At 39.7% G+C, this 14,512-nt stretch overlaps 1 protein-coding gene across 5 annotated transcripts in view; it reads left to right on the top strand.

Moving 5' to 3' along the window:
- The first annotated feature begins 242 nt into the window (after positions 1-242).
- myrf (myelin regulatory factor) overlaps positions 243-14,512 on the top strand; it is a 290,463-nt gene continuing 276,193 nt past the window's right edge. For 2 of the 5 annotated variants that reach the window (XM_063062042.1, XM_063062041.1), the window contains exons 1-2: positions 243-704; positions 8,996-9,058. In XM_063062042.1, coding sequence (XP_062918112.1) covers positions 659-704; positions 8,996-9,058 — 109 coding nt within the window. In that variant the 5' untranslated portion in view covers positions 243-658. Of the gene's footprint in view, positions 705-1,284; positions 1,682-8,995; positions 9,059-14,512 lie in introns of those variants that run through there. The other 3 variants (XM_063062046.1, XM_063062045.1, XM_063062044.1) reach the window with 3 other exon arrangements.

The following is a 14,512-nucleotide window of genomic DNA, read 5'->3' as shown; positions in this document are numbered from 1 at the left end:
CTTCAACAAACGAAATGACCTTTGACTTATTTTGGACAAACATTGCAAAGCTAATCCCCCCCCCCAACTTTCTGCGCCCAGCATTTCCCGGTAAAGTAATTGCTCGTTTGCAGTTTACTGTGAAGCTCGTCGACGAATGAGTGACGTTATGCTCCAGCTGACATCATATCGGGCAGCAGAGCGATAAGTGGAGAGAGAGAGAGAGAGAAAAAAAAATCCCATCGGACGGGGAGGGTGGGCTGGGGAAGCAAGAGGGGAAGGAATCTGAACCGGGAATCCTGGCTTTCGTACGTTTGTTTTATTAAAGGAGAAACGTTTCTCTTTATCCTCTTGAACTCATGAAGAAGTGAGAGGTACAAATCCCTACGTTTTCGGTGCTGAAGTTTTAGCCAAATCAAAATAAAGATAAGGTTTGGTTTGAAACTAATCAGAGGAGTTGGCAGCACGACACTGAGTCGTGAAACTGACCTCCCGCAGGTACACTGAGGAGGTGCGAGATCGCGGATTCGCTGGCAGGGGCTCCAGACTTTTCCCCTTCTCGGCCAATCTTCGCTTGTGTCACTTGTTGTTGTGGGAATTCCCTGATGTTTTGAAGTTCTAGAAGCGAGCGAACTCTTTACATGGATGTGTCGGGGAGGAGTCGTTAGCTGATAGAGAAATGGAAGTGGTTGACGAGACTGAAGCTTTACAGCGCTTTTTTGAAGGTAAAAAGAAAATGGGGACGCTCCTCGGATTTGCAAAAAATAACCTAATAAACATCGATCAGTTATTTATTCATGTCGAAAGTGGCAGTGATCTGCGGGAAAACGAGACGACAAAAGTAAGGCACAAAGGGTTACAGGGTCGTAGGTAGGACGCGAGCAGCCTATTCTGGGTGTTCTGCACAATGCGTGATTCTGATGACTGTTTAAAATATAACAAAACATTTTCAGAATAGTCTGGAGCTGAATATTTGCCTGACTTCATTCATTCAACTGTGCGCGCAACTCGATAGAAGTATTTGTGCGCACTTCTGTAGTTTTGTAACACTGAATATATATTTTAAAGCACAAAATATCCCGTGAACATTTTTGGTAAATTTTATAAAAAATTATAATAAGAAGCAGGGAACATTGAGAAAAACATTTCTAAGTTTAGACAAAGTTTACATAATTTATAATTACAAACCCATTGTATAAATGTGTGACGGAGATCAAGTTTGATTGTATTTGTGTTTTCATGAAAAATGGTTATTTTCGTGAAAAGAAGTCGATTATTTTTCAGAGACTTTGTGGATCTTTTTGTCCAATTCCTTGATGTAGAGTGCTTATAAAAACCGACGATCTGGTGGCCCGCGTTCACTATTTCGCCCTGATATTCTTGCTGTGTTCTTGCGAAGAAGGAGAATTGTTCGCTTTAAAGCAGGAATTAAGTTTGAGATTTTCTCGTGTGTTTATTTAAATTAATCTGCTTTGGGAGATTGCGATCGCCCGTTTGTCCGAGCTGGTACAGAGCAAGCATATGACTGCGATTCCGTCTCTCTCGCGCACACACACAGTAATCCCCTTCTAAATCCCTGCGTCTCTCGGACACTGCATCAAACTGCAAATGGTCGGTGGAGTTTGAACTCGCGGCGAGAGATCCTTTAGTCTTAAAGTGGCAGTGGTTGAGGTAGGAAAGAGGGAAAGAATATCGCAGACAGGTGATGCGCATAATTTATTTCATTTCATTCTAATGCAGAATGTTAAGGAGTGTGTGGTTAATTGATATATAATAAAAGGATTAAGTTTACTAAAATTAATTAGTAATAATTTTCTATATTCTGTACAGGTGCGAAGAAAGACATTTCAACATATTTACCTTCGCTTATTTAAAATGACATTGGTTACTAATTGTAAGGGATCGTTTGTTTGTTTCTTGGATTAATGAGAGACATTTTAAGGAGTTTTGATAGTTACAGGCCTTTTCTGAGACAATTACTTCTGGCGGTACCCACAGTGCACGCTGTAGCCATGCTTTGGGATGATGTGACTTAATTTATGGGTATTCCACTCCTGCGACAAATTTCTGTGTTGGAAGTGTTCGGATGGGAGGAAAACATAATGCCCTTTGGCAAATGCATGATCAGAAGGCGAGGAATTGCCGAGGAAGAAGCAGCAAGCTTGAGTTTTTAGACTGAGGAGATGAGTGAAGGAAATGAGTTACGTAGTTTTGAAGCGCAGGTAAATAATAAGTCATGGTTGCCCATTTGAAAATGAATATTTACAACGTAACCTGACAAGGTGCCCTGATAGATCTCCTGAGCACAAAGTGGAAGAGAAAAGGAAAGGGGAGGAGAGGTCGGGATGCGAGGGTGAGCAAGGATACGATCATACGAAAAAAAAACTACCTCAGGTGGTAAGGTTGATTCAACAATAACTTTGAAATGGAACTGATACTTCAAATAAGAAGGTAAGTAGAAGGGCAGGACAAGGACCTTAGGGAATCGGGTGGGCCAAAGGTCGAATGGCTTCCTTCATTGTTCCATAATAGGATGAGTTGGATTTGGACTTTTCACAGAGTACAAGTTGCCCTCTGGAGGTTGTCCGATTTTAGACTGGCAACAGTAAGTTTCTGCAAGACCATCTCGCCATCGACTGTTGCAGAATTGAAGGAATCCGTGGGGCCACATGTAGAGATGGTTTCTGGTGGTTTTCTGCCGGCGTTATGACGAATGATGGGAGAGGGCTTGAGGAACTTTCTTCCGACGGTTTGGCAACGTGAGAACGAATGTTGCCGACGCGCGCTTGGAGAATTTGTGACAGCCGCTCTAACATATAATGACGACTCAGGCCTGACTCTACCGCTGATGGAGGAATCGGTGGGAATGTATTCTTGTACTGAGCGTAGCAGAGGAAAGACAGATCAGACAGCGTGAGGAGTATTGGTCAATATGTACTGTAATTACTTCTCCTTAACCCCGGCAAAACAACTACTTACACACATCGTTACCAGTACGGTGTTACAGTCCAGCTAGTCAGCATCCGGAGAAATGAAACATCCTTAACATCTCGCTAGATCCAATTTATTAGTAACAGAAATTGATTGGTGTAAAAGGTGCTTTGATTTTAAAATGTAGTGAAACATCCATTTCTCAAAAGCTCTATTTAGACTTTTTTTAAAATTCGGATGGGCTGTAGAGAAAGATACAACTTTTATTTCAGGTGGTTTTTCAACGTTTCTCTTTTTCTGAGTCCCAACATTCGTCGTTTTTTTTAAATGAGGAACTAATAGATAGATTTGAGCTTAAAAAACGATAACTTTAACTGAAATCTGTTACAAAGTACTTCTGTCCTCGACCTTTTTATTTTCGGACCAACCAAACCAATTTCATTTTTAAAGTGAATATTCACGATGGGAATGATTTCAGATGTGCATTAAGATGCAAGCGGCAATTATTGGTTATCTGTCTCCCAGTCAAAATATAGGCCCTGGCAAGAACTTCCAAATTTGGAGTGAAGACCTCTTAGCCTAAGGTCCAGTGTTTAACGTGAATATTAAAGTTCCTGTGGTATCACTTGAAGGGGATCTGAATTTTTTTTTTTGCTGTAGGAGCCAATACAAACACCACCAAAAACCGACCAACTGTTCAATCATCCGATAGTATGGGTGTGTGGCATTCATTACTCCTGAACCTCCTTCTCCTGTGCCAGTCTCCACACTCCACACACATTTCATTTTATGAGACGCTTTAAGGTAGCTCACACAGCTACTTCTTTCTGGTATGCAAAAGGCAGTTTAAACCCATATCAGACCATTAGTGCTCAGGTAGTCTACTGATTACTTAAGGGACTTTTAGTACTTATAATATTCTATTAACATTAGATAGATTATAAATTATTTTATAGCAATAAAATTTTTAGCCAATAGATTATCTCTGTCACTTCATGCTGTTAAGAGTCTAGTCGTTGTGTGGAATAGGTTTGCACACAAGCCTAGTTCACATCAGAAGATTTTATTTGTTGCTAGTCAGAAGGCAACTTGTGCCCAGCTGGGTCGTTTTGATTTGAGATCTGCAAGTCAGTCTCTACATTTATCTGTTGGATGCTAAGAGTAAGATCATCGCAGCTCAGAAGAAATTTTGGTTGTTAACAGTATTTTAAAGCATCATAAATAATTGTTGGAGCTTTCTCTCCAATGCAGATAAACCAGCCCCCACCTTACCTGTTCTGGCACACACATTTATTTGCCATTCTCCTCAGCTTCCTGATAGTATCATGGAAATCGTGGCTGTTAGATTTGTAAATTATCAATGAATGATGACAAGGTTTCTCAGTAATTACTTAGTGATTACTGAAACATAATTATAATATTTCTGTTTCACAATACATGGAGCCCACATTCCAAACTGGCAATCAATGAGGAGTGTTTTGTATTTTGTGCACTGTTATTTCCTTTGTTTGTGGATATTAAATATTTCCTGTGTTTTTATAAAGAGGACTTTGACAGTTAGTACTAAAAAGGGATTGTTGAATTTTTTTCTTCTTTTTCTGCTCTTTTAATACACCGTTCATTCCGTTTCATTCTGTTATATTTCTTTTTGTCTTTCAAGCATCTTCATTCTTTCTGTTTTATTCTTGAACTCATTCATTTCCCTTTCTAATATGATCTCAATTTATCCTCTACTCACTCTCTGAAATACCCTTTCTCTCTCTTACTGCTCACTTTCACACAGAATATCACAGATATAAAGTTACTTCTTTAGCATATTCCATCATATTACCTGTCACACACATTTCTTAAATCTCCTCAATTTCTCCCAAATATGTACAGGCTCATATTCACAGAATTAAGATGAAATTGCCTGATATGATAGAAGATGTTGGGAGCACACAGTTGGTTATCCAAAGTGCAAATGGGCAAGATAACTTGTCTTTGTTCTGTTAGTGAGTGACAGGATGCATGCTTCTGATATTGAAACTTCTGGATTTTTAGTATTCCAATTTTTTCAGTCTAATTATCTTCAAAAACCTGGCTTCATCATTATTAGAATGCAGAATAGTTCACCATTGGAACAGGTCTTTGGCTGGTCATCTGCACCAACATGAAGGTAATCTAAAATAATCCCACCTGCCTGTACATGGTCCATATCCCTCTGTACCCTGCATGATTGTGTGTCTGTCTAAAAGCCTCTTAAATGTTGCCAGTATACCTGCTTCTACCAATCCCCTGGCAGGGAGTTCCAAAGACTTACCACCTTTAAACCTTTCCTCTTTCACCTCAAAACTATATCCTCTATTATTTGATAATTCCAATCTGCAAAAATAAAGATTCTGACTATTTACCTTATCAACGTATTTCATCATTGTATATACTTATATCAGATCACTCCTCAGCCTCTGATGCTCCAGAGAAAAGCAATCAAAGTTTATTTGACCTCTCCTTATAGCTGATACACTCCAGTCCAGGCAACAACCTGGTAAACCTGGAGACAAAAGAGACTAGGAGTTGGAATCTGGAACAAAAAACAGATCGCTGGAAGAACTCAACAGGTCAGTCTGAATCTGTGAAAGTGAAGAGAAGTCAGTGGTTTGGATCAAGACTCTTTATTGGTCTTAAAACATTACCAGTCTTTCACTTCTGGACTACTGAGTTCTTTGAGTGGTTTGGTTTTTGCTCCTTGTGAATTTCTTCTGTACCCTTTCCATAACCATGACATTCCTTCCAGTGTGGTCTGACCAGTTGTTTATTTATTTGTTTGGAGCTATAGCATGGTAACAGGCCCTCCCAGGCCAACAAGCCTGCACCACCCAATTACTCCCATGTGACCCACTTACCCACTAACCCATATGTCCTTGGAGTATGGGAGGAAACCACAGCACCCAGAGGAAACACATGCGATCACGAAGAGAAGGTACAAATTCATTACATAGTGGTGGAACTGAACCCAAGTTCCTGGCACTGTAAGAGTGTTATGCAAACCACTATGCTGCTGTGCTGCTGCAAAAAGGAATGGAGAGTACAAATATTGACCCCACTATGTCTCACATGCCAAGCAAGTGCTCTACTGTCTTAGCTAATTCCCCAGCACATTGTAGCCAGCAAAGGACTTCCCAATGTTTTATTCACTTTGCCCTGATTGGCGAAGGCAAGTGTGCCATATACCTCCTTTGCCACCCTATATACTTGAGTTGCCACTTGCAGGGAGATATGGACCCCAAGATCTCTCTGTACATCAATGCTCCAAAGGGTTTGTACTGCATTCGCTGCATACTTTTCTCTTGCAATTTATAAAAGTGCTACAGTCACATTTTAAACAGGAACCCATGTAATATTATTTTTAAAAATACCATCTCTGCTTAAACAGTGATTCCCACAACAAAAAATTTTTTTGTATTAATCCCTTTAGAATTAACTTTTAAAAAGAGAAGGTGACCCATAAATAGGTTATATGAAGACAATTTTGTAAATCTTGTTATTTCTTATTTGTTAAACAATAAATTAGCCAAGCATGACTTTTACCAAGTTGGCCGTGAGTAATGGGAAGTTGTATGTTAACCCTGTTTATTTACATCCTTGATGTGTTTGCAAATGAACGATTGAAGATTTGCCAAAAGCTCTTCTAAAGTGGGCTTAAAATTGAGTTCAAGTGTTGACCTCCTAGGAACATTCCAAAAATGTTACTTTTTTAGATTCTTGTTGTCTTCTTTGGGAAAATGTTGATAAAACAGAGAATATGGAATCACTTGTATCGAAAATTTACAACACTAGTCATCCACTCCTTGTTTTCTGAGGCAGTTGATAGATAGATACCAGCTTATTCTCTCCTACCAACTTTAGCTACTTGAGCAGGTGGGAGCGTTTGAAGTGCACATCCAAGTATTGAGGGTTAAATGTATTGAGGGTCTCAACTCTTCCACCCTTTCAGGCAGTGAGCTTCAGATCCCTGTGTTTTTCTGAAAAAAAAATTCCTTATATTCCCTCTAATCTTTCAACTAATTACTTTAAATCTAAGACGTTTCTGCTGTCAGAGAATGGTTCTTCCTATTTCTTAGCCTCCTCAAGATTTTATAGAAAAATAAAGCTTCCTTTAACAGTTAGGAAAAGAATAACCCTAGCTAACCTATCTTGCTGATATCTGCTATTTCCAGACCTAGCCACGTCCTTTTACATATTCTCTGAAGTCTCCTTACTGCAAACACATATTTTCTGTAATTCAGTGACTTGAACTGCATACAGTACTCAAGCTGTGTTCCAATAAATTTTGTACACAACTCTAAATTAGCCTTCCTGCTTTTTAACTATTGATGATGAGAGGTGTTGATCGTGTGGATAGTCAGAGGCTTTTTCCCAGGGCTGAAATAGCTAACACGAGAGGGCACAGTTTTAAGGTGCTTGGAATTAAGTACAGTACAGAGGAGATGTCAGGGGTAAGTTTTTTATGCAGAGAGTAGTGAGTGTGTGGAATGGGCTGCTGGCAACGGTGGTGGAGGCGGATACGATAGGGTCTTTTAAGAGACTCCTGGATAGGGGCACGGAGCTTAGAAAAATAGAGGGTTATGGGTAATCTTAAGTAATTTCTAAGTAAGTACATGTTTGGCACAGCATCGTGGGCCCAAGAGCCTGTATTGTGCTGTACGTTTTCTATGTTTCTATGTTAACCATCATATTGAGCTATTGTTCAGGATCTGTGGACATTCACTCAAAGGTGCTTTTGTGCCTCCACATTGGTCAATAGCTTCCTACTAATTGCACGTCTCCTTGCCTTGTTGTACCTTCCCACATGTACTACCTCACACTTTTCTAGATTAATGTCAATATTCCATTTTTCTGCCCAACTCTCCATCTCTATCTTTATGGAGTATAAAGATTCTCTCTCCCCACCGAGCAGTCTTTCAGTTGTCAATCAGCTCGGAAACTCTTGCCATGCCCCCTTAATTTAAATCCAGACTATTAATATGTATCACAAAAAGCAAGGTCCCAGATGCAGGTTCACATGGAATCCCACAGGTAGCAGCCTTCCACTCACAATGGCATCTAATCATTACTTGCTAATAATCAATGTTGAATTCAATTTCAAAGTTGCTGGTGAACGCATCCAAAATCTCCCCCTCCCCCTCCCACTTTCAAATCTCTTACTCACTCTTCCTTCAGTTAGTCCTGACGAAGGGTCTCGGCCTGAAACGTCGACTATACCTCTTCCTAGAGATGCTGCCTGGCCTGCTGCGTTCACTAGCAACTTTGATGTGTGTTGCTTGAATTTCCAGCATCTGCAGAATTCCTGTTGTTTGAATTCAATTTGATCATCTTGTTTGGATCCAATGAAATTTACTTTCTTGACCATCCCATTAATACAGAACTTCATTAAAAGTCTTGCTAAAGTCCAGAAGGGCTACACCAGAGACACTACCCTCATTCTCACTCATTGTTACTTCCACAAAAAAATCCATCATCAGTCAGACACAACCTTCCCTTAACAAATCCATGCTGGTTGTTCCTAAATGAGTGTTTAGACTGTCCCTCAGAATTCATTTCAGTAACTTGCCAATCACTGTGTATAACACAGGTAGTTTCTCCAGCTATCCTTTTTTTTAAATAACAGCACTGCCTCATTAACAGTCCCTATTTCTCTCGCACTGCTTCAATAGGGAAAACTAAAATTCTTCAAAGGCTCATCTGAATCAGTAGGAGAGATTGAATTGGAAAGTTACTTGCATCTCTTGATTTTCTTTTCACTCATTATGAGATCAGGATGTAACTTGAGATGGTGTTGAATTATCTGCTCCTGGTCAGAGCAGCAAGATTCCCAATGCAATTGGCTTCAGTATACCTAGGGTAATGGGCCAAAACTTAATCCCAAATTCTATCTATTAGTTTCTGCAGTAAAATGCTCCTGTGAATGTTGAAAAAGGTGGGATCAGGATCTTTTCAAGACCTGGAAGAGGCAATGCTTTTAGGTAGCAGAAACTGAAATGGAATTAAGAAGAAGCATGAAAATTGATACATTTGTTTATGATCTATTCTCACTTGTACACAGACCAAGAGGTAGCGCAGTCCAGAATGGCTTATGCAGATGTCCCCTTCAGACATTACAACACAGGTCAGCATTCTGTATATACTTTAACACTGTTTATCCTGTACAACTAATGCTTAATTTAAAACAAAAGTAGAACTTGTTAACAATACATAACAGGCCCCTCAGCATCAGACCAAGAGGCTCCATATGCAAAATATCCACATATCTTTTTACTTTCTGATGCTGACTGACCTTCTGTGTATTTTTGCTGTTTCCCTTCTGCCTCTACTGTTTGAATGTGGATTGTAGGTGTTCTGTAGCTCGTACCATTTTCATAGCACTGAATTTATTTTAGCAATGAATCTATTTTGTGGAATCTTTGAAGGCAAGACTTCCACACTAAATTTATCACTATGTGACAGTGAGGAAGGATATCGTAGCATGGAGCAGGATCCAAAACAGCTGAAAAATGGTAGAGGGAGTTTAATGTAGACAGGTGTGACGTATTGCACTTCAGTGGGACCAGCCAGGGTAGGTCTTACACAGTGAATGATAGGGCACTGAGGAGTGTGGCAGAGCAAAGGGATCTGGGATTACAGCTTCATAATTTATTGAAAGTATCATCCCAGGTAGATAGGGTCGGAAAGAAGGTTTTGACACATTGGCCTTCAAAAGCCAAAGTTTTTATTTATTTATTTACTGAGATACAGCACGGAGAAACCCTTCTGATTCTTCTAGCTGTGCCGCCCAGCAATCCACCAATTTAACCCTAGCTTAATCAGAGAACAATTTACAATGACCAATTCACCTACCAACAGGTACATCACTGGACCGTGGGGGCACCCAGAGGAAACCCACCCAGTCACACGGTGAACATACAAACTCCTTACAGGCAGGGGTGGGAATTGAACCCAGGTTATTGGTACTGTAAGGCGTTGTGCTAACCACTGTGCTATCTTGCTGTCCCCTTATAGAATATAGGAGATGGGATGTTATGTTGAAATTATATAAGACATTATTGAGGCCTAATTTGGGGTATTGTATGCAGTTTTGATCACCTACCTACAGGAAAGATGTAAATAAGGTTGAAAGTGTACAGAGAAAATTTACAAGGATGTTTGCCAGGACTGGAGGACCTGAGTTATAATGAAAGATTAAATAGGTTAGGACTTTATTCCTTGGAACGTAAAAGATTGAGAGGATATTCGATGGAGGCATACAAAATTATGGGGGATATAGATAGGGTAAATGCGAGCAGCTTTTTCCACTGAGGTTAGGTGGTCATGGGTTAAGAGTGAAAGGTGAAAAGTTTAAGGGGAACATGAGGAGAAATTCCTTCACCTAGAGAAGTTTCTAGAGGGTCATGAGAGTATGGAATGAGCTGCCAGCACAAATGGTGCATTCGAGTTTGATTTCAACGTTTAAGGGAAGTTGGGATAGGTACATGGATGAGAGGAATGTAGATGATGTAATGCTGAGTATTGGACAAAGTATTGATTTTCTGCAGAGTTTCTCTTCCCTACAAAGCTGCAGTCTTTGGGAATAACGTACCTTGAATGGATTATGCCGGGCACTGGAAAAGAATACTCACAGGAATGTCTCTACACCAGGGGTTCCCAACCTGGGGTCCATGGACCCCTCGGTTAATGGTAGGGGGCCATGGCATAAAAAAGTTGGGAACCCCTGCTCTACACAACGTTACCGATCTGAGAAACAGCTGAGCTTAAAACATTCAAAAAGAGCATGGATCTTGGTTCCACAAAGGTTTATTGGTTAAAATTCTGTCCATTGTATTATTGAACCCGACTGATCAGGAAATCCTCATTGTCTCTGCACCTATACTAACATATGAACAAATATGCCAGTTTAAGCAATGAAGTTCATTTGTCTCAGTTCATTAACTTCAGAATTCAGAGAGGGAGATATGAAATAACTCTTAAAAAGAGAGAAAAGTCAGATGAGTATTGCAGGGTTTGTTCGTACTGATGGACTGATGTGTGCTATTGGTAAGATGTGCTGATGGTTTAAGATATTAGTTCTGCTCCTTGTGTTGAGGAAGGTTATTGAGGAAGGACTGTATTCTCTCCAATCACTGTGCTGTTGGAATTAATGTTCAATTTTGAAGTAAATGTTTCTATTCTATAATGCATTTTTTTTCTGATTGTATCTTCTGCACCATTGCTGATCACAGTATCAATAAGAAACTGGAATCTCACAGTTGGAAATGCAATGCACTTCAATATCTATCCTGTTGCCCCATTATTTCTACTTTTACTGTATTCCTCATTACTTCCAAAAGGAACTTCAGAGACCTTGCACATCAAGGGCCTCTCTAAGTAATGACGTTGTGATAGCTATCCAGATGTAAATGGATTTATAGATGAAAGGAGCCTGTCAGAAGAAAGCAGCATCCATGATCAAGGACCCCCACCATCTAGGCTATGATCGCCTCTTGCTACTTCCATCAGGAAAGAGGTACAAGAGCCTTAGGTTCCACACCACCAAGTTCAGGAACGGTTATTACCCTTCAACCTTCAGGCTCCTGAACCAGCATGGATAACTTCACTCACCTCTCTGAAATGATTCCACAACCAACTCATTTTCAACGGTTCTACAAGTCGTGTTCTCAGTATTATTTATTTATATTTTTACTTGCACAATGTGTCTCCTTTTGTAGATTGGTTGCTTTGTATAGTTTTATGTAATTTCTATTGTATTTCCTTATTTTCCTGTAAATGTCTGCAAGAAAATGAATCTCAATGCATTTGGTGACATATAGAGTACATACCTTATTTACTTTAAAATTTACTATAATAAATTTTCTTTGATTTTGACTTCTACTTTGAGATTTTGTGAATGCAAATGTTACCTGGATGAAGGTGAAATTATTGTATTTTAGTCACAAAGCACTTCCAAGAATGGATACCACTAATATGCAAGGTCTAATATTGAAATTTGTGTTTCTTTATTAATGAGAGATACTTGTGGGAATATTTTATATTTAAAAATTCAAGATATTACTAGTGAAAGGGAAGCTGCAGTTATTTTCCTTTCATTGCTTAAGAACGGATCACTTCCACAAACTACTGCTGTCCTTCTTATGACAGTGATTGTTGATGGTATCTATAGGGCACTTGAAGGTATTGGCTTAGTGGTTACTAAGGAATCCAGGCAAGCATGGAGCACAATGAGGAGCTTGGAGCTGTTGATGTTTACCTTTTACGTTATTGTTGTATCATCGACTACGGAATGATTACTGTACACAAGGGCATTCAGCCCGTCACAGTCACACCAACTCTTTACCAGAGCACATCACACATTCCACCCCCTTGATCCTCTCCTTACTTTTGCATATTTTTCTTCACCATTTGCTTGTTCAATGTGTTCTTGGCCACAACGGAAACTTCTCTCCACCATATCTGCAGGCAGTGCAGGTGCCAACCAACCACTGCATAGAAAGGTCTTCTTTCATGTCTTTTGCAGTTCTCTTCTCCTTCCATTGTGGCCAGTAGTTCCCCAACAAGAAAAGCCTCCCACTTAGTCCAGATCCATCATCAATTTATATATGGCTATCAAATCTGCTGTCATTCCTTTCTTATTAAAGAAAACAATTCCATCTTCTCTAATCTATCAGATTGGAAAATTAGTTTAGTATTGTCACAGGTGTCAAGGTACAGTGAAAATCTTGTCTTTGTACAGATCAATTCATTACAAAAGTGCATTGAGATAGTACAAGGTAAAAACAACTACAGAGTGCAAAAAATATTGTTACAGTCACAGAGAAAGTGCAGTGCAGGTAGACCATAATGTTTATGGTCATAACAAAGTAGATTGTGAGGTTTCGAGTCCATTTTATCATACATAGAAATATAGTCTTATAAGAGTAGGATAGAAGCTGTCCTTTTCCCAGATGATGTGTCCTTTCAAGTTTATGTATTTCCTCTTCGATGGGAGTGAGGAGAAGAGAGAATGTCTGGACTAGTTATGGTCTTTGATTATAGAGGCAGCAAGAAAGTAGACAAGGTCCATGGGGAGGGGGTGCTGCTGGTTTCTGTGATGTTCTGAGCTGTTGGTAACTATAGTTGCTATTCCAGCAACCATGCTCACAGATGTTTGCCGACCCTCTCTAATTCCTTCATATTCTTCCAATTCTAACTAGAATACCTCAGTTGAGGCTATAAATCAACTTTTAAAATAGTTCTGTATGAGTTACCTGCTTTTATCCTCTATGCCTTTATTGATAAAGTTCAGTTTATTTGGTGGTTTAGCACAGAAAATGGAGGTTCGTTTGAAGAACGATTAGTAGGGTGTATCCTAAGGAATGTATATACCAAACAGTATTACTTATTTACTTACTCATTTTTTGGAATACAGCAGCATTTGTTGCCTAACCCTATTTGCTGTTGGGCCATCAGGAGTAGATAATCAGCTCTGGGCCACCCAGTCTCCAACCCTCTCCTGCAACCACTGGATCTATGTAGCAGGTCCGGTCCAGTTTTGGTCAGTGATTATTTCCACGATTTTGATAATGGGGGATGTGGCAACGGGCATGGTCTTTTTGGAGATGGTCCTTGCCTGGCACTTCTCAATCATGCCAGAATGTTCTTAAGGTTTTCCTGCTGGCAGGCACAGCGTGCTTCGTTTGCCAAGCAGCGACAAATTAATTTGAACATGCTGTAATCATCAGCAAGCATTCCTACTTCTATAAGTATCACCTGCTACCTTGTACTTCTTCCTCCCCTCCTCCCACCTTCTTACTCTGACTTCTCATCTCTTTTTTCCAGTCCTGATGAAGGGTCTTGGGCTGAAACATCAACTGTTTACTCTTTTCCATAGATGCTGCCTGTTCTGCTGAGTTCCTCCAGCAATTTTGTGTATATTCCTACTTCTGAGCTACTTCATTAATGTAAGCCTGAAGACGATTGGATCGCTAATGAATTCCTGCTTGAAGTCCTGGAACTGTGATGAATGGATTCTGATATTGGAAGATGTAATCAGTCAGAATGTTACAGCTGATGAAAACTGTAAAAAAAACAACTGCAGATACTGGAAATCTTTGCATGAGGTATAACTTCAATCAGTGAAGTTCTTTCCTCTCTTTGTGTATTAAATGTTACCAGACTTCTTGGTGTACACTCATCCAAAAGATGTCGAGTCAAAAGCCACCTTGAAGCTAAGGATTGTACCCTTTGCCTCATGTCTGAAATTTGGCTCTTTGGTTCATGTTTAAATCAAGGCTACAATGAGATCTTGAAGCAAAGTGGTCCTGGTGAAGTTCATATTGGGAATGAATGAACAGGTTATTGGTGCATAAATATCCCTTGATGGCATTGTTGACAAAAGATTCCAAGCTTTAATTGATGGTATACAGCAGACTAATTGGGCTGATTGGAGTTGTTTTGCTTTCAGGGATCAGGGCAGCTTTTCATATTGATGGATAGATAGATACCTGTGTTGTAAATGTACTGGAACCATTGAGCTAGAAATGCTGAGTATATGGTATTGTGGCTGAGATGTTATCCAGTCCTATAGTCCTTG

The sequence above is a fragment of the Mobula hypostoma genome, chromosome 11 (assembly GCF_963921235.1).
Source record: "Mobula hypostoma chromosome 11, sMobHyp1.1, whole genome shotgun sequence".
Lineage (NCBI taxonomy): Eukaryota > Metazoa > Chordata > Chondrichthyes > Myliobatiformes > Myliobatidae > Mobula > Mobula hypostoma.
Note: the sequence above shows the minus strand (reverse complement) of the source record. Positions and strands in the feature narration are given on the sequence as shown.